General features: G+C 46.1%; 1 protein-coding gene and 1 long non-coding RNA gene across 3 annotated transcripts in view; one reads left to right on the forward strand and one right to left on the reverse strand.

Moving 5' to 3' along the window:
- WHRN (whirlin) overlaps positions 1–17,879 on the forward strand; it is a 229,304-nt gene extending 211,425 nt beyond the window's left edge. The window contains exons 13-15 of the mRNA XM_075324209.1: positions 841–1,004; positions 15,187–15,309; positions 17,035–17,879. Coding sequence (XP_075180324.1) covers positions 841–1,004; positions 15,187–15,309; positions 17,035–17,217 — 470 coding nt within the window. The 3' untranslated portion in view covers positions 17,218–17,879. The remainder of the gene's footprint in view (positions 1–840; positions 1,005–15,186; positions 15,310–17,034) is intronic.
- LOC142251424 (uncharacterized) overlaps positions 1–25,929 on the reverse strand; it is a 180,462-nt gene that overhangs the window by 139,001 nt on the left and 15,532 nt on the right. The window lies entirely within an intron of this gene.

The following is a 25,929-nucleotide window of genomic DNA, read 5'->3' on the forward strand; positions in this document are numbered from 1 at the left end:
ATATTTAGAACAGGCTTCCTTCTGGGACAGCAGCCATGCAGAGCAATGTGAGGCAGTTTGCAACGTATGGTCTGAGCACTGATAGATGAACCCCCCACCCCTGTAATCTCTGCAGCAATGCTGGCAGCACCGATATGTCTATTCTGAAAAGACAACCTCTGAATATGATGCTAAGCACGTGCGCTCAGCTTCTGTTGTCGTCCTTGGCGAGGCCTGTTCTGAGTGGATCCTGTCTTGTTAAACCACTGTATAGTCTTGGCCACCGTGCTGCAGCTCAGTGTCAGGGTGATGGCAATCTTCTTTTAGCCTCGGCCATCTTTATGTAGATCAACAATTCTTTTTTTTTCAGATCCTCCGTTAATTCTTTGCCATGAGGAGCCATGTTCAGCTTCCAGTGACCAGTATGAGAGAGTGTGTGAGAGATAACACCAAATGTAACACCCCTGCCCCCCATTCCCACCTGAGACTTTGTAATACTAATTTGACCATTTTGACTTAGGGGTGTACTAACTTTTGTTGCCTGCGGTTTAGACATTAATGGCTGTGTGTTGAGTTATTTAGACGACACACAAAATATACCCTGCCATACAAGCTGCACACTGACACTGCACATTGTATCACAGGGTCAGATGTTCAGCATTGCCCCATGAAAAGATATCATAAGATATTTACAAAAATCTGAGGGGTGTACTCACTTTTGTGATTTTTTTTTATATATATATATATATATATATATATATATATATATGTATATACACACACACATATATACACATTATATATATATATATATTCTAGCTTAATTAAATAAGATGCTTTTTGTGCTTTTGTCTTCTGCAGCCGTCCTTCCTACATCGCCCCCGGCCTCGCTTTCCCAGTTCTCAGACAGCGGGCAAGCACTCAGCGAGGACAGTGGAGTGGACGCAGGAGAGGTGGGTGGGGGCAGCAAGGACAGCAGCCCCCAGCCTCAAAAATCCAAAGGAGCAGAGAACATGGCAAAACCAGTAAGAAGAAAGCTAGAACTCCTTGGGTTGAGCTGACTTCTATAATCTTTCACACACTGTATACATTTGTAAACCGTTTTCTTCGACCTAATGAGGCAGTTGTACTTACTTTGAAAATCCATGGCAAAATGGCTGTATAATCTTTTATGAAAACGAGCATATTTAGCTAAAGACTGAGAAAGAAGCTGAGTCCATGTGTATCCTGTCTCCACCCACGCTGCCTGACTGACAGCTGCGGCTTGTAACGAGCAGCGTGAGACCTCAGCAGCGGGAGGAGGCGCTGAGGAACAGTCAGGCTGGGAGGGCGGGCAGAGAATAAAATTAAACTTCCTAAAAACAAGGAAACAGCCATTCTGAGATTGATTTTTATAGTAAGTACAACAGCCCCATCTGCTATAAGATCTACAGTGGCATGCAAAAGTTTGGGCACCCCTGGTCAAAATTACTGTTATTGTGAACAGGTAAGCAAGTTGAAGATGAAATTATCTCTAAAAGGTATAAAGTTAAAGATGACACATTTCTTTTGTATTTTAGGCAAAAAAATATTTTCATCTTTTACATTTTAAAATTAACAAAAATGGACAATGGGTCGATGCAAAAGTTTGGGCACCCTGCATGGTTAGTACCTAGTAGCACCCTCCTTGACAAGTATCATAGCTTGTAAACTATTTTTGTATTCAGCCAAGGGTCCTTCACTTATTGTTTGAGGGATCCTCATCAATTCTTCCTTGGAAAAGTCTTCCAGTTCTGTGAGATTCCTGGCAAGTCTTCCAGTTCTGTGAGATTCCTGGCTCGTCTTCCAGTTCTGGGAGATTCCTGGCTCGTCTTTCAGTTCTGGGAGATTCCTGGCTCGTCTTCCAGTTCTGGGAGATTCCTGGCTCGTCTTCCAGTTCTGGGAGATTCCTGGCTCGTCTTCCAGTTCTGGGAGATTCCTGGCTCATCTTCCAGTTCTGGGAGATTCCTGGCTCGTCTTCCAGTTCTGGGAGATTCCTGGCTCGTCTTTCAGTTCTGGGAGATTCCTGGCTCGTCTTCCAGTTCTGGGAGATTCCTGGCTCGTCTTCCAGTTCTGGGAGATTCCTGGCTCGTCTTCCAGTTCTGGGAGATTCCTGGCTCGTCTTACAGTTCTGTGAGATTCCTGGCTCGTCTTCCAGTTCTGTGAGATTCCTGGCTCGTCTTCCAGTTCTGTGAGATTCCTGGCTCGTCTTCCAGTTGTGTGAGATTCCTGGCTCGTCTTCCAGTTCTGAGAGATTCCTGGCTCATCTTACAGTTCTGTGAGATTCCTGGCTCGTCTTCTAGTTCTGTGAGATTCCTGGCTCGTCTTCCAGTTCTGAGAGATTCCTGGCTCATCTTACAGTTCTGTGAGATTCCTGGCTCGTCTTCCAGTTCTGTGAGATTCCTGGCTCGTCTTCCAGTTCTGTGAGATTCCTGGCTCGTCTTCCAGTTCTGGGAGATTCCTGGCTCGTCTTCCAGTTCTGGGAGATTCCTGGCTCGTCTTCCAATTCTGGGAGATTCCTGGCTCGTCTTCCAGTTCTGTGAGATCCCTGGCTCGTCTTCCAGTTCTGTGAGATTCCTGGCTCGTCTTTCAGTTCTGTGAGATTCCTGGCTCGTCTTTCAGTTCTGTGAGATTCCTGGCTCGTCTTCCAGCTTCTTGAGATTCCTGGCTCGTTATGCATGCACTGCTCTTTTGAGGTCTAGCCACAGATTATCAATGATATTCAGATCAGGGGACTGTGATGGCAATTGTAAAACCTTCAACTTTTGCCTTTTGAGGTCATCTATTGTGGATTTTGATGTGTGTTTAGGATCATTAACCATTTGTAGAAGCCATCCTCTTTTCTCCTCTTTTCAACTTCAGCTTTTTACAGATGGTGTTATGTTTGCATCAAGAATTTGTTGACATTTTTGGTATCTATTCTCTCTACCAGTGAAATGTTTCCCCTGTCATTGGCTGCAACACAGCTACAAAGCATGATTGATCCATCCAGATGCTTAATGGTTGGCAACATATTATTTTCCTGAAATTATGTGCTCTTTTTATTCTCCTCCCATCTCTTTGGCCACAATGATCAAATGTTTCTATTTTAAACTCATCGGTCCACAGGACTTGTTTGCAAAATGCATCAGTGTTGTTTAGATGTTCCTTTGCAAACTTCTGATGCTGAATTTTATGGTGAGGACGCAGCAGGGGTTTTCTTCTGATGACTCTTCCCTGAAGGCCATATTTGTTCAGGTATTTCTGAACAGTAGAACAATGTACCACAACTACAGAATCTACTAAATCTTCCTGAAGGTCTTTTGCAGTCACGCAGGAATTCTGATTTGCCTCTCTAGCAGTCTTTCAAGTAATTTTTCTTGGTCTTCAGGATCTTATCTTGACCTCCACTCTTCCTGGTAACTGCCATTTCTTAATTACATTTCAGACTGATCAACATGAAAATGCTTTGCTATCTTCTTATAGACTTCTCCAGCATTCTGGGCCTCCACCATTTTTATTTTCAGAGTGCTAGGCAGCTGCTTGGAAGAGCCCATGGCTGCTGTTTTTTTGGCACAAGGTTAGAGGAGGCTGGGTTTTTATAAAGCTATGAAATTTGCATCACCTGCCCTTTCCTAACAATGATAGTGAACAAGCCACAAACCTAACAGGCTAATTAAGGTCTGAAGCCTTGGTCAAAGTTATTGGAGCAAACAAGTCTTCAAGGGTGTCCAAACTTCTGCATTGGCCCATTTTACTTTTTGTACTTTTTAAAATGTAAAAGATGAAAATACTTTTTATTTGCCTAGAATACAAAAGAAATGTGTCGTCTTTAACGTTATGCTTTTTAGGTATAATTTAATCTTCAGCTTGCTTAACTTTTCACAATAACAGTAATTTTGACCAGGGGTGCCCAAACTTTTGCATACCACTGTATTTAATAAAGGTTTATACTTTATATTGGATTTGTCACCAGATTTCAGAATGTAAGCCACATGTTCTATTAAATAAATCTCTTATACCTGATTAGGCTGATGTACTTACTTTGAAAATATGTCAGAATATTTGTCTAAGGGTGCAGTCACACTGCACGAGGATCACACTGCATCGGTCGGACAGGCTGGTGGCTTTGCTGTCAGAAACTGGTCAGCTACATAGAAATACATGAAGCTGCCATGCTCCTGTCAGGAGAGCCGCTGGCTGGTTCAGGCGATGCTATGCGATCCTCACGCGAGTCACATGCAAGTGTGATTCCAGCCTAATCCTGATTGTGAGGCAAATCCCGGGATATGAAGATGAATTATGACTTCCAGTCATAATCGCTCATCACTCCCTGGCAGTGCCCCCCTCCCTTCTTGTTCTCAATGTCCAGCATCTGTGAAGGTGTTACACCTCCATGGCCATCTCCTGTGATATGGAGATGAGATGATGTGGGAACAATGGACACAGGAGGACTCCCTGCCGTGACCCTGTGGTAGGAGCTGCTATCTAATTAGCAAGCTTGGAAGTATCCAGACAGAACGACTCCAGTAAAAAATGGTTCATATCTCGCAAGCCATATTTCCGATAAATATGGCAACCATAAAAATGGTGTCTCCGCATGCGGACGATGCTGGCACACCCTTTTTATGGGAGCGGGAGCTTGGGAAATACCCCAGGCGTGATATCAGCCAATGGGGAACTAGTAGACAAGTCATGAGTCCTCTCATTCTGTAGCTAAATTCATAACTGTCACAATGAGAGCATTGGCGTCCGCCTACGACGCTCCCAGGCCAAGTTATGGCCATATTCCATGTTGTGGATTTTGTCCATAACTCCAGCCAGGGGTGGAGCAGTGCTCCCTCTGAGGTCACTAAGGTAGGAGGGGACCTGGATTTGCCCAGGTTGATAACCCTACTTCGGCCATTTTCCAGTGTTCTTTCGCTGGGGGTCACGTGCAGGAAACATCTGTGGGAGTTCCTAGAAACCTGGTCTACAGCGCCCCCCTGTGGCCAGACGCACAAGGTAACTGATTGAATTGCATACCTGTTTGTAAACCATGCTTTATCTGTAACTGTACTCTGACCTATGTATATTCTGTAGATTCCCTATTGTATATATTGTAGTTTCTAGTGTGCTTTAGGCTGATTAAATTATATAATTAATCTTGGGCTGTTCTGTTATCTCGATCTTGAATCCCACGTCTGTGTGTTCGGCTAATAGTTACCGTGAAGCGGTTGGTGGCAGCGAGTTGTGCCAAGGATTATTGTGGGGAGGCCAGTGAGATTCGGGGAGGTTTTATATATTCCGCCCGCGGAGGTCGGGGGAATATATACCCTACTCTCACTGGGGACCCTTCAATAATCGGCATAAGTAGTATAGCGGCCTCCTTGCTTATTGTCGGGCAATTCCATAATTGGCCTGACTATAAGAGGGGCGCTAGAGAGCGCGTCACGTGCTCTGTCTGTCGGTCGGGAGGTGTAAAGGAGGGGTGACCCCCACTTGTTACCCCCCGATTGTGACGTACTGGTAGCCAGCGCGGGGGATTTCTGAGTGACCCCCCCCCGGTGGTTCGTGACATATTGGTGGCATAGCGGTGGGATCGAGATAATAGTGTGTGTGAGTGTGAGACCCATACTCCCAGACACTAAAGACTGCCTGCAGCAGCTGTGGCTGCTGGGGTCTTCAGACTAGCTCAACACTAGAGTGTCAGAGTGCAGATACTGTAAGGTGTGTGGAGGCATCAGGTGTCAGTTCTGTGTCAGTGACCAAAAGTCTGCAAGAATGGCTGATGGCACCAGGAGCAGAGCTAGGCAACTGGCCAATGCTAAAGCAGGAGCCGAAGAGAGGGAGGACGGTGCTGTGGACAGTAATGAGGAGGTTGTCCACGAGCCCTCCAAGAGCCCGACGCCAGAGAACCGCTCTGCAGAGGACATTGCACAACCTGGCACTGCTGGACAAGATGAGGAGCAGCTCACCCAAGGGTCCTCAACGAGCCAGATGCCAGCCCTCCGCTCTGCAATGGACAGTGAAGCACCAGGCTCCGCAGCGGGCCGCAGATCACCACGTGCCATTCCACCGAGCCTGGGAGGCTCGGATAGCCTTCTTCAAATGGCTATGGCCCTTCTCCAGGCTGGAGACCGGGATACCTACGAGATACTCATGGCCGAGCGTGAGCGGCAAGCAGTGCGTGAGGCTGCGGAGCGGCAAGCAGCACGTGAAGAGCGCCAGGCAGAGCGTGACTACCAGCTGCAGCTAGCTCAGCTCCGGCCCTCATCAGCCACACGTGACCTTCAAGACACCAAACTTCCAAAGGTCCGTGTTGAGGACTTCCCAGTGCTGGAGAAGGATGGAGACTTGGACTCTTTCTTGACTGCTTTTGAACGGACTTGCCTGCAGCACCATCTGGACAAGGACCAGTGGGCCAAATACCTGACCCCCCGTTTAAGGGGTAAGGCCCTGGATATCCTTGGGGACTTGCCTGCTGAGGCAGATCAGGGCTACGACACCATCAAGCGGGCCCTGATCCAACAGTACAACCTCACTCCAGAGTCCTACCGCAAGAAGTTCCGGAGCCTACAGAAGGGACCAAAGGACTCCTGGGCTGACCACCGGCGGGCACTTGCCCGAGCTGCCGACCACTGGACCCAAGGCCTGCAGCTTTCCACCGGACCGGAGATCCTGGACTTGTTCATCACGGAGCAACTCTTGTGGAACTGCCCTGAGGATCTCCGCCAGTTCATCCGAGACCAGAAGCCAAAGGGGTCCACGGCTACAGCTGCCCTGGCCGATGACTACACCAACAATCGGGCTCCTGAGGCCAGGAGAGCAGCCACCAGCAGCACCTGGAGAGGGGGTAAGATGAACTCTGCGACTGCCCCACCTGCCCCTAGACTGCAGGGGGTGTCCCCCTCAACTCCCCTCTCCAGGCCCGTGGCAGAACCAAGACGGTGCCACCAGTGCAACCTACCTGGACACTTCAAGGCCATGTGCCCTCAGCGTCCCAAGGCCCCGGCTCCGTCCCCGTCCCAAGGGCCGCCCAAGGTGTATTGTGTGGGTGGGGGTGGTGGTAGGTCCCTGGACAGCTTCCAACCTGTCACCGTCGGCCGGTCTGTGACCATAGGACTGCGAGACAGCGCCTCGGAGGTGACTCTGGTGCGGCCTGAGATGGTGTCCCCCCAAGACTTGATCCCTGGAAAAACCCTCGCTGTCTCCGGGATTGGAGGCATTGACCCGGCATTGCCTGTTGCTGACATTTATGTGGACTGGGGCGCAGGGCGAGGGAGGTGGGGGTAACTGATCGGATCCCCGCAAACGTGCTACTTGGGACAGATTTGGGGCAGATAACCTCCCAGTTTGGGCCCCAACCAAGGGCTGAACCTTCAGCCCGTACTGACATGACTCCTAACAATGTTAATGTGTTATCTATGAATGATGTAAGGGAGGAGGGAGTGAACTCTGATATTTCTGCTTGCATAGACACCATAGACACACACTCAGCTGCAGCTGTGACAGGGGAGGGGGTCAGAGAAAGGTGTGACAATGCCTCTACAAGTAATCAGCCTGTGAGCTGGGATCTGTTGCCCTCTGCAGGGATAAGCAGAGAGCAGGGTGCTGCAGGGGGAGGACCAGTGTGTGGGGTGGGGGCTACCACAGCAAATGTGGGGTCCCCAGAGATTTCACAGCGGGGTTCTGTTGCTGCAGGAGGGGAACAGGCAGGTGAGATTGGGGCCGGTCCAGGAGCGGAAGTGCTCCCAGGTAAGATCTCGGTGCATGGTTCCCCCACAACCGGGGTGTCAGGAAGCCAGGTAGGTCTGCCTGAACCGGCGACTTGGTCAGGAACGGAGGAGGAGCAGGCACGACCCACGGTCGCAGCGGCTGTGGCCGCTGTCACCCGCAGTGGGAGTGCTGGAAGCCAAGGGGCCTCCCGGAGGTCCGATAGCTCTTCCCCTTCTGACCAAGTGGCAGCCGAGTCAGGTGGAGGCCAGGACACAGGTCCCGGGGTACTGACTGAAGATGTGACAGTCTCGTCGATTCTGGCCACATCTAGTCAGGGGTTTCAGGCAGCGTTAGAAGCTGACGACAGCCTGAAAGCTCTTAAGGAGCAGGCGGCACAGCCTCCCTCGGACTCGGACCCGGAGCGAGTGGTCTGGGACCAAGGACGGCTGTACCGGGCCACGGTCCAGCAGGGTTCACCGGAGGCGTGGCCCAGGGACCGACAGTTGGTGGTACCCTATCCGTTCCGGACGGAGTTGTTGCGGATCGCACATGAGATTCCGATGGCCGGACACCTAGGGATCGCTAAGACCAAGGCCAGGTTAAACCAGCATTTCTACTGGCCAAAAATGGGGGCCGATGTGGTTGCCTACTGCCGTTCGTGTGAAACCTGTCAGAGAGTGGGGAAGGCGGGGCCACACCCCAAAGCCCCACTGGTATCTCTGCCAATCATCGATGAGCCTTTCAGGAGGGTGGCTGTGGATCTGGTCGGCCCGCTGGCCATCCCCAGCAGCTCCGGGAAACGCTTCATACTAACGGTAGTGGACTATGCCACCCGGTACCCAGAAGCAGTGGCCTTGTCGTCCATTCGGGCTGACAAGGTGGCCACCGCATTGCTGGAGATTTTCTCCCGAGTGGGTTTCCCCCAGGAAATGCTCACTGACCGGGGGACCCAATTCATGTCCCAGCTGATGGAGGCCCTCTGTAAGCAAGTCCAGGTGCGACATCTGGTGGCCAGCCCGTACCATCCACAGACTAATGGCCTGTGCGAGCGGTTTAATGGCACCTTAAAGCAGATGCTTAAGATGTTGGTCGACTCCCACGGGCGTGACTGGGAGCGGTATCTCCCACACCTGTTATTTGCTTACCGGGAGGTTCCACAGGCCTCAACAGGATTCTCACCGTTTGAGCTCCTGTACGGGCGACGTGTGCGGGGCCCCCTGGCTCTGGTGAAAGAGGCTTGGGAAGGGGATTTGGCCACCCCTGGAGTGTCGGTTATCGAGTATGTCATGCGCTTCCGGGACAAAATGCAGGCCTTGACGCAACTGGTACACGACAATATGGCTCAAGCCCAGGCCGATCAGAAGCGTTGGTACGACCAGAACGCTTGTGAGAGGACCTACCAAGTGGGTCAAAAGGTGTGGGTACTGGTCCCCGTACCACAGGACAAGCTTCAGGCAGCCTGGGAAGGCCCATACCTCGTGTACCAGCAGCTCAACCCTGCGACGTACCTGGTCACCCTGGACCCTGCCCGTGGAAGGCGGAAGCCCTTCCATGTGAACATGATGAAGGCACATCATGAGCGGGAGGCATGTGCGCTCCCCGTGTGCAACCTGCCCGAGGAGGGAGAAGCGGAAACCCTCTTGGATATGCTAGCCCAGGTTAGGGCAGGCGGATCCATTGAGGATGTGGAGGTTGGCCACCAGCTCTTGGAGGACCAACGGTCCCAGCTGTGGGCCACCCTACACCCCTTCCGGGGGTTGTTTACCAACCAGCCCGGAAGGACTGACTTGGCTGTCCATCACGTGGACACTGGGGATCATCCCCCGATCCGGCGTTCAGCATATCGGGTTTCCCTGGAGGTGCAGCAACACATGCGCCAGGAGATTGACGAGATGCTGAAGCTGGGGGTGATCCAGGCATCCAACAGCGCTTGGGCCTCGCCTGTAGTCCTCGTCCCTAAGAAGGACCGAACCACTCGGTTCTGCGTGGACTACAGGGGGCTCAATGCTGTCACGGTCGCCGATGCGTACCCAATGCCACGCATCGATGACCTGCTCGATCAGTTGGCCGGGGCTCAGTACCTGACCATCATGGATCTGAGCCGGGGATATTGGCAGATCCCCCTGACTCGCAAGGCCAGGGAACGCTCTGCCTTTATTACCCCATTTGGACTGTACGAGTCCACGGTGATGCCATTCGGGATGAGGAATGCCCCTGCCACTTTCCAGCGGATGGTCAACACCCTGCTCAAGGGACTTGAAGGGTACGCGGCCGCGTACCTGGATGACATTGCCGTCTTCAGTCCCACCTGGGAGGACCACCTAGAGCATCTAGCACAGGTGCTCAGGCGGATCCACCAGGCAGGTTTGACCATCAAGCCGGGAAAGTGTCAGCTGGCCATGAGCGAGGTCCAGTACCTCGGTCACCGGGTAGGCGGGAGAACACTGAAGCCCGAGCCTGAGAAAGTGGAAGCCATCGCATCCTGGCCCACCCCCAGGACCAAGAAGCAGGTGATGTCCTTCTTGGGGACCGCTGGGTACTATAGGAGGTTTGTTCCATGCTATAGTAGCCTGGCAAAGCCCTTGACGGACCTCACCAAGAAGAAGCTGCCCTCTGCAGTCGATTGGACAGTGGACTGCGAGACAGCCTTCCGGGCCCTAAAGGACGCCCTGTCCAGCCCGCCCGTGCTACAGGCAGCCGACTTCACGCGGCCGTTTGTAGTACAGACCGACGCCAGTGACTTCGGCCTCGGTGCGGTACTCAGCCAGGTGGACTCTGCGAGCCAAGAGCACCCAGTCTTGTACCTGAGCAGGAAGCTGTTACCAAGGGAAGTGGCCTATTCCACGATGGAGAAGGAGTGCCTGGCCATAGTGTGGGCCCTGCAGCGTCTGCAACCCTATCTATACGGGCGCCACTTCATCGTGGAGACGGACCACAATCCCCTCAGCTGGTTGCACACCGTCTCTGGGACGAATGGGCGATTGTTGCGATGGAGCCTTGCGCTCCAGCAATACAACTTCACCATTCGCCACAAAAGGGGCCGTGACCACGGTAACGCAGACGGGCTGTCCCGACAAGGAGAGGTCGCGGACGGGCGCACGGGGGAACACCGGAGTGTGCTGCCCCCTAGCGCCCTCAAAAGGGGGGAGGTGTGAGGCAAATCCCGGGATATGAAGATGAATTATGACTTCCAGTCATAATCGCTCATCACTCCCTGGCAGTGCCCCCCTCCCTTCTTGTTCTCAATGTCCAGCATCTGTGAAGGTGTTACACCTCCATGGCCATCTCCTGTGATATGGAGATGAGATGATGTGGGAACAATGGACACAGGAGGACTCCCTGCCGTGACCCTGTGGTAGGAGCTGCTATCTAATTAGCAAGCTTGGAAGTATCCAGACAGAACGACTCCAGTAAAAAATGGTTCATATCTCGCAAGCCATATTTCCGATAAATATGGCAACCATAAAAATGGTGTCTCCGCATGCGGACGATGCTGGCACACCCTTTTTATGGGAGCGGGAGCTTGGGAAATACCCCAGGCGTGATATCAGCCAATGGGGAACTAGTAGACAAGTCATGAGTCCTCTCATTCTGTAGCTAAATTCATAACTGTCACAATGAGAGCATTGGCGTCCGCCTACGACGCTCCCAGGCCAAGTTATGGCCATATTCCATGTTGTGGATTTTGTCCATAACTCCAGCCAGGGGTGGAGCAGTGCTCCCTCTGAGGTCACTAAGGTAGGAGGGGACCTGGATTTGCCCAGGTTGATAACCCTACTTCGGCCATTTTCCAGTGTTCTTTCGCTGGGGGTCACGTGCAGGAAACATCTGTGGGAGTTCCTAGAAACCTGGTCTACAGCGCCCCCCTGTGGCCAGACGCACAAGGTAACTGATTGAATTGCATACCTGTTTGTAAACCATGCTTTATCTGTAACTGTACTCTGACCTATGTATATTCTGTAGATTCCCTATTGTATATATTGTAGTTTCTAGTGTGCTTTAGGCTGATTAAATTATATAATTAATCTTGGGCTGTTCTGTTATCTCGATCTTGAATCCCACGTCTGTGTGTTCGGCTAATAGTTACCGTGAAGCGGTTGGTGGCAGCGAGTTGTGCCAAGGATTATTGTGGGGAGGCCAGTGAGATTCGGGGAGGTTTTATATATTCCGCCCGCGGAGGTCGGGGGAATATATACCCTACTCTCACTGGGGACCCTTCAATAATCGGCATAAGTAGTATAGCGGCCTCCTTGCTTATTGTCGGGCAATTCCATAATTGGCCTGACTATAAGAGGGGCGCTAGAGAGCGCGTCACGTGCTCTGTCTGTCGGTCGGGAGGTGTAAAGGAGGGGTGACCCCCACTTGTTACCCCCCGATTGTGACGTACTGGTAGCCAGCGCGGGGGATTTCTGAGTGACCCCTCCCGGTGGTTCGTGACACTGATACATCCTGGAAAAGAGGGGGTTAATAAAAAAGGGTATTTTGAGATATACACCGTGTGCAGAATTATTAGGCAAATGAGTATTTTGATCACATGATCCTTTTTATACATGTTGTCCTACTCCAAGCTGTATAGGCTGAGAGCCAACTAACAATGAAGTAAATCAGGTGATGTGCATCTCTGTAATGAGGAGGGGTGCGGTGTAATGACATCAACACCCTATATAAGGGGTGCTTAATTATTAGGCAACTTCCTTTCCTTTAGCAAAATGAGTTAGAAGAGAGATTTGACGGGCTCTGAAAAGTCCACATTGTGCGATGTCTTGCAGAGGGATGCAGCAGTCTTGAAATTGCCAAACTTTTGAAGCGCAATCACCGAACAATCAAGCGTTTCATGGCAAATAGCCAACAGGGTCGCAAGAAGCGTGCTGGACAAAAAAGGCGCAAAATAACTGCCCATGAATTGAGGAAAATCAAGCGTGAAGCTGCCAAGATGCCATTTGCCACCAGTTTGTCCATATTTCAGAGCTGCAACGTTACTGGAGTATCAAAGAGCACAAGGTGTGCCATACTCAGGGACATGGCCAAGGTAAGGAAGGCTGAAAAACCACCACCTCTGACCAAGAAACATAAGATAAAACGTCAAGACTGGGCCAAGAAATATCTTAAGACTGATTTTTCAAAGGTTTTATGGACTGATGAAATGAGAGTGACTCTTGATGGGCAGATGGATGGGTCAGAGGCTGGATCAGTAAAGGGCAGAGAGATCCACTCCGACTCAGACGCCAGCAAGGTGGAGGTGGGCACTGGTATGGGCTGGGATCATCAAAGATCAACTTGTGGGGCCTTTTCGGGTTGAGGATGGAGTGAAGCTCAACTCCCAGACCTACTGCCAGTTTCTGGAAGAGAACTTCTTCAAGCAGTGGTACAGGAAGAAGTCGCTATCGTTCAAGGAAAACATGATTTTCATGCAGGACAATGCTCCATCACATGCATCCAACTACTCCACAGCGTGGCTGGCCAGTAAAGGTCTAAAAGATGAAAAAATAATGACATGGCCCCCTTGTTCACCTGATCTGAACCCCATAGAGAACTTTTGGTCCCTCATAAAATGTGAGATCTACAGGGAGGGAAAACAGTACACCTCTGGGAGCAGTGTCTGGAGGCTGTGGTGGCTGCTGCACGCAATGTTGACCGTAAACAGATCAAGCAATGACAGAATCTATGGATGGTCGGCTGCTGAGTGTCATCAGAAAGAAAGGTGGCTAGATTGGTCACTAATTTTTTGGGGGTTTGGTTTTTGCATGTCAGAAATGTTTATTTCTAAATTTTGTGCAGTTATATTGGTTTACCTGGTGAAAATAAACAAGTGAGATGGGAATATATTTGGTTTTTATTAAGTTGCCTAATAATTCTGCACAGTATTAGTTACCTACACAAACAGATACCCTCCCAAGATACCAAATCTAAAAAACCCCACTCCAACTGCCAAAAATATTAAGCTTTGATATTTATGAGTCTTTTGGGTTGATTGAGAACATAGTTGTTGATCAATAATAAAAAAAATCCTCTAAAATGCAACTTGCCTAATAATTCTGCACACGGTGTATATATTATATACAATACTAAGGACCAGGGGGCACTCACTGCGAGTGGAGGAAAGGAGATTCTGGTTGCTAAATAGGAAAGGGTTCTTTACAGTTAGAGTAGTCAGACTGTGGAATGCCGACCACAAGAGGTAGTAATGTCTGACACTATAAGAACTTTTAATAAAGGGCTGGAGGATTTCTTCAGTACACAACATTGTCGATTATAAATGATTTAATGACAAAATATATAATTGGTGGAGGAAGGTTGAACTAGATGGACCTAGGTCTTTTTTCAACCTATGTAACTATGTAAATATACCAGCTGGCGCACAAGGCGACACACGACACAACAAGGGGTACACTGTTGCACAGCTTCTAGTTTCCCAGTTGCAGAAGAAAGTTCACAGAGCACATTACATGGGATAACAAACTCTTTACTTCTGAGAACACATGAGGTAAAAAATTGCACAGTCATTCAGCATTGCATCAGAAAGAGAAAGCGAAACCAGAAAGAACAAGAGACTTTTTACAATAGAGTGAGTAAGGAAACTTTACACAACATTGTCGTCTACTGTTAGATCAGCATAAAGTCCTCCTTCGCACAGTCAAAGAAGTCCTCATCTGTTGCATATACCAACATATACCAGGGACATTTTAACAACAGTGGGCCCTAGCGCTAGTGAGTGGGAAGATAGCACAGCTCCTGCTCTCACCTGCAGCTGTACCCTAAACTCCTAGCCAGTCTCTATACAGGTTCCGCACCTGTTGCGAACAGGATACCTGAGACTCTGGCAGACCCTTAACACTAAAAGTCCCAGGAAGTTAGAGCTCCATAGGGTTTCAATGGTAGAAATGTTAAATGACCCCTCTCTGGGACTTCTAGTGTTAATAGCCCTGGCTAGTGAGCTGGCAGGTGAGGAACACTAGCCCACCACTGCACGAATAACACACCAAGGAGAAGAAAAACAGACAGGGGAAACACACCAGCAGACAGCAGTCTACACAGAGAGGGCTTCACCAGCGCCTTCCACCTCCAGGCCAAGTATCCAAATGAATGTGAGAATAACTGGCACCCTCTACTGGGAGCAGAGGTTATATATAGGGTCTGGAAATGGGAAGGTAATGTGAATGCTTGCTGGCAAGGAATACTGACATTAACCCTCTCCTCCCCAAAGGAAAGGGAATACTGAACCTGTCACTAGTCTCTACAACAGAGAGACGACCGTGACACCAGCCTCTATCCCCTGTGTTGTAGTCTGTTCCCTTTTTTGCAGACTGATGTCTACAGACAGGCAATGATAAATGTTTTCGGGGCCGGTTGTGACAAGTATGGCAGACGTTACTCTGCTCAGCTCCTTCTGTTGGTGCCGCCGTATTCCCATCTGTATTGTGTGCTCGGCGTTAAGCTCCTTGATCCGCTCATGTCACTAATCCTTGCACCTATTTCATGATGCTGACTGACAGGACGTCTTCTCTTTTGTAGCCGGGCCTTCTCGAACCTTCTGCCACCTTAGTCCGTGTACTGAAAACGGCCCCTACCTTGGGAATAGCTATTGAAGGGGGAGCCAAGACGCGACAACCTCTGCCTCGTATTGTTACTATACAGGTAAAACCATAACGTTCACTATTTATCACTAAACTGCAAATTCCCTGCAAAACTCAAATACAAAAATAACTAATTCTGAAACGTTTTATGAATCTATAGTGATATCGGATTATGACACACACACACAATAAGACTTTTCAGCAGTCTCATTATCATAACAGGCAGAAAAACAATGACAGATGCCCGTATAAACAGGGGATCATTCAGGATCCGCCATTCACAATAGGTGATGTTGCAGCCCTCAAAATGACATCTGCACATGCTCATTAGATGCTTCGATGTAAAAGAGAGAGCCATAAGTCAATCTATTGCTGCTGGTATCACAAAGGACCAGTGGTGCTGCCAGGTCTCCAAAATGGCTCAGGAGCTTTTTGTCAATGTCACTCGTTTTTGTCACGGGTGACAGTCATGTGGTTTCTGGCCATAGAAGGTCACAGTGTTTGGCTGCGCAAAATGCTACGACTTTCTATTGTTCCTGCTGTCAGTATTCATTGGTATAGGTAGCTTACCTCCTGGATTTTGCGCTCTCCCCTTTTAGACCCAGCAGAGCCCTTCTTCCACCCAGCTGCTGATCAGTATTCTCCTTTTGATTAAATATTCCTATCTTCCCTGGACTGGTGCTGGTAATATTATTCAGTTCATTCTCGCTCTGATTGCAAGCAGGTGGCTTGCTCTTATCTGTAGTATCATTGCTGAACTTCTACCTGAGTCATCTGTGTGGATAAGTAGTTCATGCATTTTCCCCATGTGCCCTTCTTGTGCCTTCTCTAGTGTTTACTGGGGTTGACCAAGAGCTCATCCAATCCGTTCCATATTTAGGGTCCAGCACTAGGGATACTTAGGGTCAGGTATCTGGCTCGGCGCATAAGTGGGGAACCTATCTAGAGTGGTGAGGAACCCCAGGAACCAGCAGTAGGAATACCTAGGGTCAGGTATCCAGCTCGGCACATAGGTGCAGAACCTATCTAGGGTGGTGAGGAACCCCAGGGACCAGCAGTAGGGATACCAAGGGTCAGGTATCCGACTCTGCGCATAGGTGCGGGACCTATCTAGGGTGGTGAGGGACCCCAGGGCCCAGCACTAGGGATACCTAGTGTCAGGTATCCAGCTCAGGGCATGGGTGCGGAACCTATCTAGGGTGGTGAGGAACCCCAGGGACCAGCAGTGGATTTGGAAAGGGGTCACCATCTCCCTCTTTCCTAGACACAGGGTTTCCCTTTCCTTTCGTCATTTACTGTTTTACTGTCAGCAATTTGTGTGGCCTAAAGGTGCTATCATGGCTGCAGCATCTTTGGACTTCCCATCAAGCACATCTGGGATGTTATTATTTAGCAATGGCAAGGGCAGCTGCCAGCAGTGGATCTTGATGATTTGCCCAAGTGCTTTCAGATCAATCCTCAGACAACCCCATTTAGATTACCTCCTTGATAGCAGCCAAGGCTGTAAGTGCGGAGATTTCAGTGAGTGACGCTCATACTCAATTTTTTATTAATTAGAGATAGTTTGAAAACGTTATTTCCACTTTTTCGTTATTTGCATAACCCTAACATGTTTATTTTCTGTGATTTCCAGAATTCCACCACTTTTCCTTTGTGGTCAATGTTATGATGTGAATTTTATTTTTTTTTTACCAAAGATTAAAATAAAAATACATTTAACAAAAACTTATAAGTAATTTCTGAATACAGATTCCCCTCATTCTTTACTTTCTCCCTTATTTTGCAGAGAGGAGGCTCCGCTCATAACTGCAGCAAGCTCCACGTGGGCCAGGTCATCTTAGAAGTGAATGGGGTCTCCTTACAAGATAAAGAGCACCGTGAGGCTGCCAGGATCATCGCGGAAGCTTTCAAGACCAAAGAAAAGAATTATATGGACTTTCTGGTCACAGAGTTCAATGTCTCACTATAGTGGCCACGTGTGATATCAAGAGTCTAAGCGTGTAACCCAGCCAGGGGCCAGTGCCACGAGAAACACGTCCTACATGCTAATGTGTATACTGAGTAGCTGCCATTTGTGTGCCCTTGCTACATACGTGGTTCTGCTGTCCAACATGTGGCTTATATACTCCCGTTATACTATAAATGTGCGGTCTGCTTACGGCTGGGGCAGATAGCGGTGGAGGAAAGCAAATGTCTAGGAGAAGATCGATAAAAACCTAACGCAATCCCCTTGTGGAATGACGGTAACAAGGATCTAGCTCCCTATGATAATGAACAAGTGACAGTGACAGTCACTTGCTAATTATCATCAGGAGGAGGAGCAATTTTTACGCCTTGATGCCACAACAACAAGAGTAAATTTGACATGTAGATGTACTGATTCCTCTCTAGACTGATAGACAGCGGTCGGCGGATAGGTGATGGCAGCATACAAACATGGCGGACGTCGTCTCCACAGTGCTGCTCCGTGCCTGTTACTTATTAGCCTTTAATGGAGGAGAGTGACTCCCACTCCCGTCCTGCTACAGTGTGTGAGTGACGTGCCGCCCACGTTGTGACCATTCATGTAATATGTATGTAATTACAGAGCTTGTCACTTTACTTTTTCAATAAATCTCATATTAGAAAAATGCAGTGAGCGTGCGGCCGTATCTGGAGCTGAGCATTACATAGACAATGAAGAGTATATTGTGCTAATGGTTGTATCATTGTTGAGGAATCGGTTTACTCACCTAACGTGCTTTCTCTCTCGTTTCATTGGGGGACACAGAACCGTAGGAACTTATCAACATCTAGCGCACAATAGGGCGACACCTTATGGAGGGAGAGTGAGTATGTGATGGTTACGTTCACCTGGTGGACAGGCACAACTCCTATGTAGGCATCAAGAAAAACAGCTGTGGGTCCCCCGATGATGGTGGAGGAATTCCTCCAGGAAAAATTGGATCTCGTTGGATAAAAGAAGGATTTTTGTGTACTCACCGTAAAATCTTTCTCTGAGTCTTCATTGAAGGACACAGATCCGTATGAACTCATCAACATCTCAATGCAGATCACACTCACAGGTGAGTACCTCATCAATGTCACCCTGGCCTCAGAAAACTGTGCAGCCCACGTGGCTAGCAACACCGTGGCCATCCGCCGCGCCCTTTTGGCTCAGAGTCTGGAATGCGTGCGTTTCCCACCCGTCGCCTCAGAAATCATCTGGTCCAGTCTGTTGCCAAAGAGACGTCTGCCTAAGAAGAGGAAAACGGTGAGAGACTTTTTAGAAGCCGCGTCCGCATCCCAGACTCTGAGCCAAAGGGCTCGGCGGATGGTCACAATGTTGCTAGCTGCGTGGGCTGCACAGTTTGCTGAGGGCAGGGTGGCAATGATGAGGTACTCACCCGTGAGTGCGATCTGCGTTGAGATGTTGATGAGTTCATACGGATCTGTGTCCCCCAATGAAGACTCAGAGAAAGAGATTTTACGGTGAGTACACAAAAATCCTTCTTTTATCCAACGAGATCCAATGTTTCCTGGAGGAATTCATCCACCATCCACGGGGCACCCACAGCTGTTTTTCTTGATGCCTACATAGGAGTTGTGCCTGTCCACCAGGTGAGCGCAACCATCACACTCAGTCTCCCTCCATAAGGTATTGCCCTATTGTGCGCTATGTTCCCCAAGTCTAGATTTCTTCCTACTAATTAGACTTGAGACAGGAAAAAAGTATTGAACACGCTTACTAAAATATATTTAATACTTCACACAAAAAAACTTAGTTGGTGATCAAGATGTCTCCTGTTTGTAGAAACTAGCCGCCCGCATTGCTCAGGTGGGATTTTTGCCCATTCTTGCACACAAACACTCCACATACTGAAAGTGCTGTGAGCTCCTTCTATGAACTCTGGTAAGCGGTGGATATTTAGTGACAAGCAAAAGGGTAACAATGTTTTGAACTTTTGAATTTTAGGCTCCATATCTCACCATGCACTAGATCTTTGAAAGTGAGACGACCTTCATTTTATAGACAATCATCTTGGCTATCTCATACATAAATTCGACTTGCAATTATTTACAATATGATTAGTTATACACATTCTTGTCAGGTCACTGCATTGTTACTGTTTTTCTCATGGTTGTGGATAAGTCTTTTTTCTTCCCGTATACTACAAATTACAACCTGTTTTCACATTCCCTAATAACTCAGTGTGTTGTTAGGTTGATTCCCACAAAGTCACTGGTTCGAATAGAGGAGCCGCCATGAAGAAGATTTCCCAAGAAAAGAGAAACAGCATCATCCAGCTCATCGAGAGCGGTCTGTTGGCCAAGTAAATTGCCAAACTGCATCATGTGAGGCCGTGACAGATGGAAGAATACGGAATGAAGTCCGTCCATCCATTCATTCAAAAATCAAGAGGTGCCGTCCAGGCAAAATATCAGAGTCAACAGGTTAGCTCATCACAAGGTCTATCAGTTCTGGGGTGACAAACCCAACATGATTGTCTTGCTGAAATGTCCACCCTCATCTCATCTTCATCAACCTGTTAGATGGCAGATTTTTAGCAAGAAAGTCTCAGTAAATTTGTCCATTCATCCTTCAAAAATATGAAGTTTGCCAGTGCCTTATGCTGATAAACAGCCCCACACCATGATGTTCCCACCTCCACAATTCTCTGTTGGTGTTTTTGGAGTGATTTGCCTTTTGGCCTCCAAACATGGTGTATTACGGCATCCAAATAGATCAATTTTGATCTCATCTGACCAGACTATATTCTCCCAGTATTTCACCTACTTACATACATTTTGTTGAATAATCTTTAAACGCTCTTTAACCAGCTTTTTGTTCAGTAATGGAGTCTTGTGTGGTGAGCGTGCATAAAGGAGCGTGCATACAGGCCATGGAGAATGTGTGTATTACTTATTGTTTTCTTTGAAATAATTGTCCCGGCTGATTTCAGGTCTTTCTGTAGCTCTCCACAGTCCATAGCTCTTGGACAACTCTTCTAATTATTTTCACTCCTCTGTCTGAAATCTTGCAGGGAGCACATGGTCGTGGCCAGTTTATGGTGTAATTATGTTCTTTCCACTTCCGGATTATGGCCTCAACAGTGCTCACTGGAGCCTTCAGTAGTTTACAAATTCTTCTCTAACCAATGCCATCAGTATGTTCTCCAACAGTAAGGTTGTGAAGGTCTTGAGACAGCTCACTGGTCTTACCCATCATGACATGTTTCTTGTGTGGCACCTTGGTAATGAGACAAATTTTTATAGCCAGTCAGTTGAACCAGCTGATATTATTTTTCTCTAAGTGGAAGGATTGCGTTCTAATTACTGATAGATTTCAGTAGCCTCCATAACTTTTTGCATCTCTCTTTCTTCATGTTTTCGAAAGTTAATATTCCCTGTGACATTTCTCATTATTACACATCACTAAATTTATGGACATCTATGGTTTGATTTATTTGCCTGTATGGATTGGAGAAGCTGTTACCGACATGTGGTGAGAAATTCATGTTCATAGCACTGATAGAAATGTATTTATTTAGAAAACTGATGTGTTCCATACTTATATAACCCACAAAAAAATTAAATAAATAAGTAATTTTATATATATATATATATATATATATATATATATATATATATATATATAAAATTACCTATTTATTTAATTTTTTTGTGGGTTATATAAGTATGGAACACATCAGTTTTTTAAATAAATACATTTCTAACAGTGCTATGAACATGAATTTCTCACTATATATATATATATATATATATGTATATATTATAATATATATATATATATGTATATATTATAATATATATATATATATGTATATATTATAATATATATATATATATATGTATGTATATATTATAATATATATATATATATATATATATAATTATATATATATTATAATATATACATATATATATATATTATAATATATACATATATATATATATATATATATATATATATATATATATATATATAGTGAGAAATTCATGTTCATAGCACTGTTAGAAATGTATTTATTTAAAAAACTGATTTGTTCCATACTTATATAACCCACAAAAAATTAAATAAATAGGTAATTTTATATATATATATATATATATATATATATATATATATATATATATATATATATATATATATATATATATTATTCGGCCCCTTTAAGTTAATACTTTGTAGCGCCCCTTTTGCTGCGATTACAGCACAAGTCGCTTGGGGTATGTGTCTATCAGTTTTGCACATCGAGAGACTGAAATTCTCGCCCATTCTTCCTTTGCAAACAGCTGGAGCTGAGTAAGGTTGGATGGAAGCTTTTGTGAACAGCAGTTCTCAGCTCTTTCCACAGATTCTCGATTGGGTTCAGGTCTGGACTGTGACTTGGCCATTCTAACACCTGGATACGTTTATTTGTGAACCGTTCCATTGTAGATTTTGCTTTCTGTTTGGGATCATTGTCTTGTTGGAAGACAAATCTCCGTCCCAGTCTCAGGTCTTTTGCAGACTCCAACAGGTTTTCTTCAAGAATGGTCCTGTATTTGGCTCCATCCATCTTCCCATCAATTTTAACCATCTTCCCTGTCCCTGCTGAAGAAAAGCAGGCCCAAACCATGATGCAGCCACCACCATGTTTGACAGTGGGGATGGTGTGTTCAGGGTGATGAGTTGTGTTGCTTTTACGCCAAACATATCCATATCCATATATCCATATCCATATCCAAAAAGTTGGATTTTGGTTTCATCGGACCAGAGCACCTTCTTCCACATGTTTGGTGTCTCCCAGGTGGCTTGTGGCAAACTTTAAATGACACTTTTTATGGATATCTTTGAGAAATGGCTTTCTTCTTGCCACTCTTCCATAAAAACCAGATTTGTGCAGTGTACGACTGATTGTTGTCCTATGGACAGACTCTCCCAACTCAGCTGTAGATCTCTGCAGTTCATCCAGAGTGATCATGGGCCTCTTGGCTGCATCTCTGATCAGTCTTCTCCTTGTTTGAGATGATAGTTTGGATGGACGGCCGGGTCTTGGTAGATTTGCAGTGGTATGATACTCCATCCATTTCAATATGATCGCTTGCACAGTGCTCCTTGGGATGTATAAAGTTGTGGAAATCTTTTTGTAACCAAATCTAGCTTTAAAACTTCTCCACAACAGTATCACGGACTTGACTGTTGTGTTCCTTGGTCTCCATGATGCTCTCTGCACTTTACACAGAACACTGAGACTATCACAGAGCAGGGGCATTTATACGGAGACTTGATTACACACAGGGGCTTATATTTATCATCATCAGTCATTTAGGACAACATTGGATCATTCAGAGATCCTCAATGAACTTCTGGAGTGAGTTTGCTGCACTGAAAGTAAAGGGGATGAATAATATTGCACGCCCCAATTTTCTGTTTATTCTTTTTTACAAAAGTTTAAAATTAGCAATAAATTTCGTTCAACTTCACAATTGTGTCCACTTGTTGATTCTTCACCATAAAATGTAAATTTTTTATCTTTGTGTTTAAAGCCTGAAATGTGGGAATAGGTTGAAAAATTCAAGAGGGCCGAATACGTTCGCAAGGCATATTATATATAAATAAATATATATATATATAACATTCTTCTAATTAACGGGAATTTGTCAGTAGGTTTTGCTACTTTATTTGAGAACAAATGTATGAGGAAGAGACCCTGATTCCAGTGATGTGTCACTTACTGGGCTGCTTGCTGGAGGTTCATTAAAATGAGTGTTTTATCAGCAGGAGATGATCACTAGCTGACTAGTTGTCCCCTGTCAAGTAGTCCTCCTGCTCTGTATAACCACGCCCACACCACTGATTGACAGTTTTCTGTGTATACTATGCATAAGTAGAAAGCTGCTAATCAGTGGTGTGGGTGGGGTTATACAGAGCTCAGCGTTCATAACACTGCTGAACTTGCGGCAGAGAAAACAGAAAACAGTGATTTTATTAAAACACTGTTGGAATTAGGATCTCTGTCCTTATGTCATGCTGCTCTCAGATTACATAGGAAAACCCTGGTTAAAGCAGATAATAAAGTCCTGTCCTCTATAAATATTTGTTCTTACATATAATACCCTGCAGCCTAATATTTTGGGGTATTTTTTACATGACATGCAATGCTATTTTTATGGATAGTCAATGACTGTTTGTGAAAATAATCAGTTGTGTGTATCTGACATCTGTCTTTCTGCATGAAGGTCTTGAGACAGCTCCTTTGTTACGCTGTTCTGTAAGGGCATTGTTCTTAACCTGGCTGCAATCCCCGAAATACAGTGCCCTGTCACACCATTACGAGACCCTGATCTGTCCACATAGCATCAGAACGTCCTTCTTTACTCTCTATAGTTATCTTTCCTAATATCGGACCGTTCATGTTGGGGTGTGGCGCGGTGCGGTGCGGTGCACCAGCCATTTGTATACGTCGCTACAACTTAGCTGCTGACATCAATGACTTCCCAGTAGCACAATCAATTAGATCCATGATAAATGATGGCTTTACTGTTTATTGATGATCTTTCCACCGGATAATCATTGATACGATCATTAGAGAGTAATTGTAGAGATAATTACTCAGTGTAAAAAGAATCCGATGCTACAAGCAGCTTTACAGAGACATATTTCTGCCCATATCGGGCACCAAAAGACGTGATATATCCATCCATTTATGAAAAAACCTTATTTGAAGCTTCAACGCTAAAGGTGCCATTAATTTTAATGATGCAGACCGAGTCACTTTATGCTCTTTCGGACATCATTTTCGGTATTATCCGCCTATTTGACGCGGGCACCAAAGCACAATTCACCACAATTTGGTGCCCGACTCAAATCTAATATACATTGGGATAGTTTTGGGATTTTTGTTCATTGTTCTTGTGATCATTTTGACCCCACGGGGTGAGATCTTGCGTGGAGCACCAGATTGAGGGAGATTATCAGTGGTCTTGTGTTGTGAACGTTGTCTGTGTGGGTGCTGTTCTGATGCTCCCTCTGGTGGCCAGGAATGGTAGTGGAGCTAAATCTGAGCCATTGACTCAGACAGGTGTTGGTGTTGATTGGGAATTGGGGAAGTCCTATTGCAAACAAGTCTGGTCAATATAGGAGAGCACTTTCAGCCCGCCTGTCGCCAGCAATAATTGTATATTCCCTGTCTCTGTTCCTGGCCTGGAGACTTGTCCTTCCCTGTATCCCTGAGCAAGACTTCTGCAGATAATATTAATCAAAATTTCCGTATTAAGATCACCATTAAATTTCAATAAATATCAAAAAACCTTTAGATAAAAATCCGTGAAGATTTCATAAATAAAGGAAATGATGATGTAATTGATATTAAAATTAATATTTTTATTCAATGATTAAAATAAATATTTATTACAAATCCATAGAAATACAAGGCAGGAAAAAGTCCCATAAATTATAGCAGCGGTTTACCAGGAAAATAAAGTGCTTAGTGCAAAGACCACTATTATTTGAATAAATATCTATTTATCATATATAACAAAGTGCACAATGCAAAATTAAATATCCAAGTGATATGGTATATATAAAAAAAGATTATGGTATAATTATCCTGTATATAAAAAAAAAATAGACTTATAAGAATGTATTAATTTGCAAGGGAAATTATACTTTCAAAGTGGTCTGTAAATGATCCAAAGTATGCCGCTATGTCCTGACGCGCGTTTCAGCGATCCTTTCCTCAGGGGGTGCTTCAGTTTTTGCCTTGCTTTCTGGCTTACACCTTAGGGTGTTGTTTTTCTTTGTTTTGCTTTGTATCTGTTTTCTGGCAGGGGAAATTTTGTTTCTATTGTGTTGTGAGCATGGGGGTTCCCCCTGTGCTGGCTCTCCTGCAATAAAAGGGATTTTTATCCCTGTCTGATTTGATGATTTGCTTTTTTGTATTTTGTGTTCTTTTGGTATTTTGTTCTCCCATTATTTACAGGAGTACCTGATATAGTGGGGGTGAGGTCATATGACCTCAAGGACCTTTTTACTATCAGGAGTTTGGTATTTTTCTATAGGGATTTTGCACTGACCACAATCAGTTCCTTTCCTTTGCTTTGTATCAAGTTAGTTGGCCTCGCCTTTGCTAATTCTATTTTTCATATTTGAGTATTGTGTTTTTCTATATCACTGTAATTTTTATATGTGGGGGGGCTACCTACTCCTTTGGGGACTGCTCTGAGGCAAGGTAGATTTGCTCATTTCATTCTGTGAGGCATCTCTAGTTTCTCAGGCTGTGACTTTGCGTCTGATTTTAGGAACGCTCCACGGCTACTTCTAGTGTGGTCTGATAGTCAGGGGATTGTGGTTAGCCTAGGTTCCAACTACTCCTGTTTCTTGGCGTTTTTTCACCTATTGGAGTTTTTTTGCAATCTTCCACGGTTACCAGATCATAACATTCTTGTATTTCTTCCATTTTCTTATTATTGCTCCCACTGTTGATTTCATCACACCAAGCTGCTTGCCTATTGCAGATTCATTCTTCCCAGCCTGGTGCAGGGCAACAATTTTGTTTCTGGTGTCCGTCAAAACGACAGCGCTTTGGTCTTCACCATAGTGGAGTTTGGAGTGTGACTGTTTGAGGTTGTGGACAAGTGTCTTTTATACTGATAACAAGTTCATACAGGTGCCATTACTACAGGTAATGAGTGG

Source organism: Anomaloglossus baeobatrachus, chromosome 9 (assembly GCF_048569485.1).
Source record: "Anomaloglossus baeobatrachus isolate aAnoBae1 chromosome 9, aAnoBae1.hap1, whole genome shotgun sequence".
In the NCBI taxonomy this organism is placed as follows: domain Eukaryota; kingdom Metazoa; phylum Chordata; class Amphibia; order Anura; family Aromobatidae; genus Anomaloglossus; species Anomaloglossus baeobatrachus.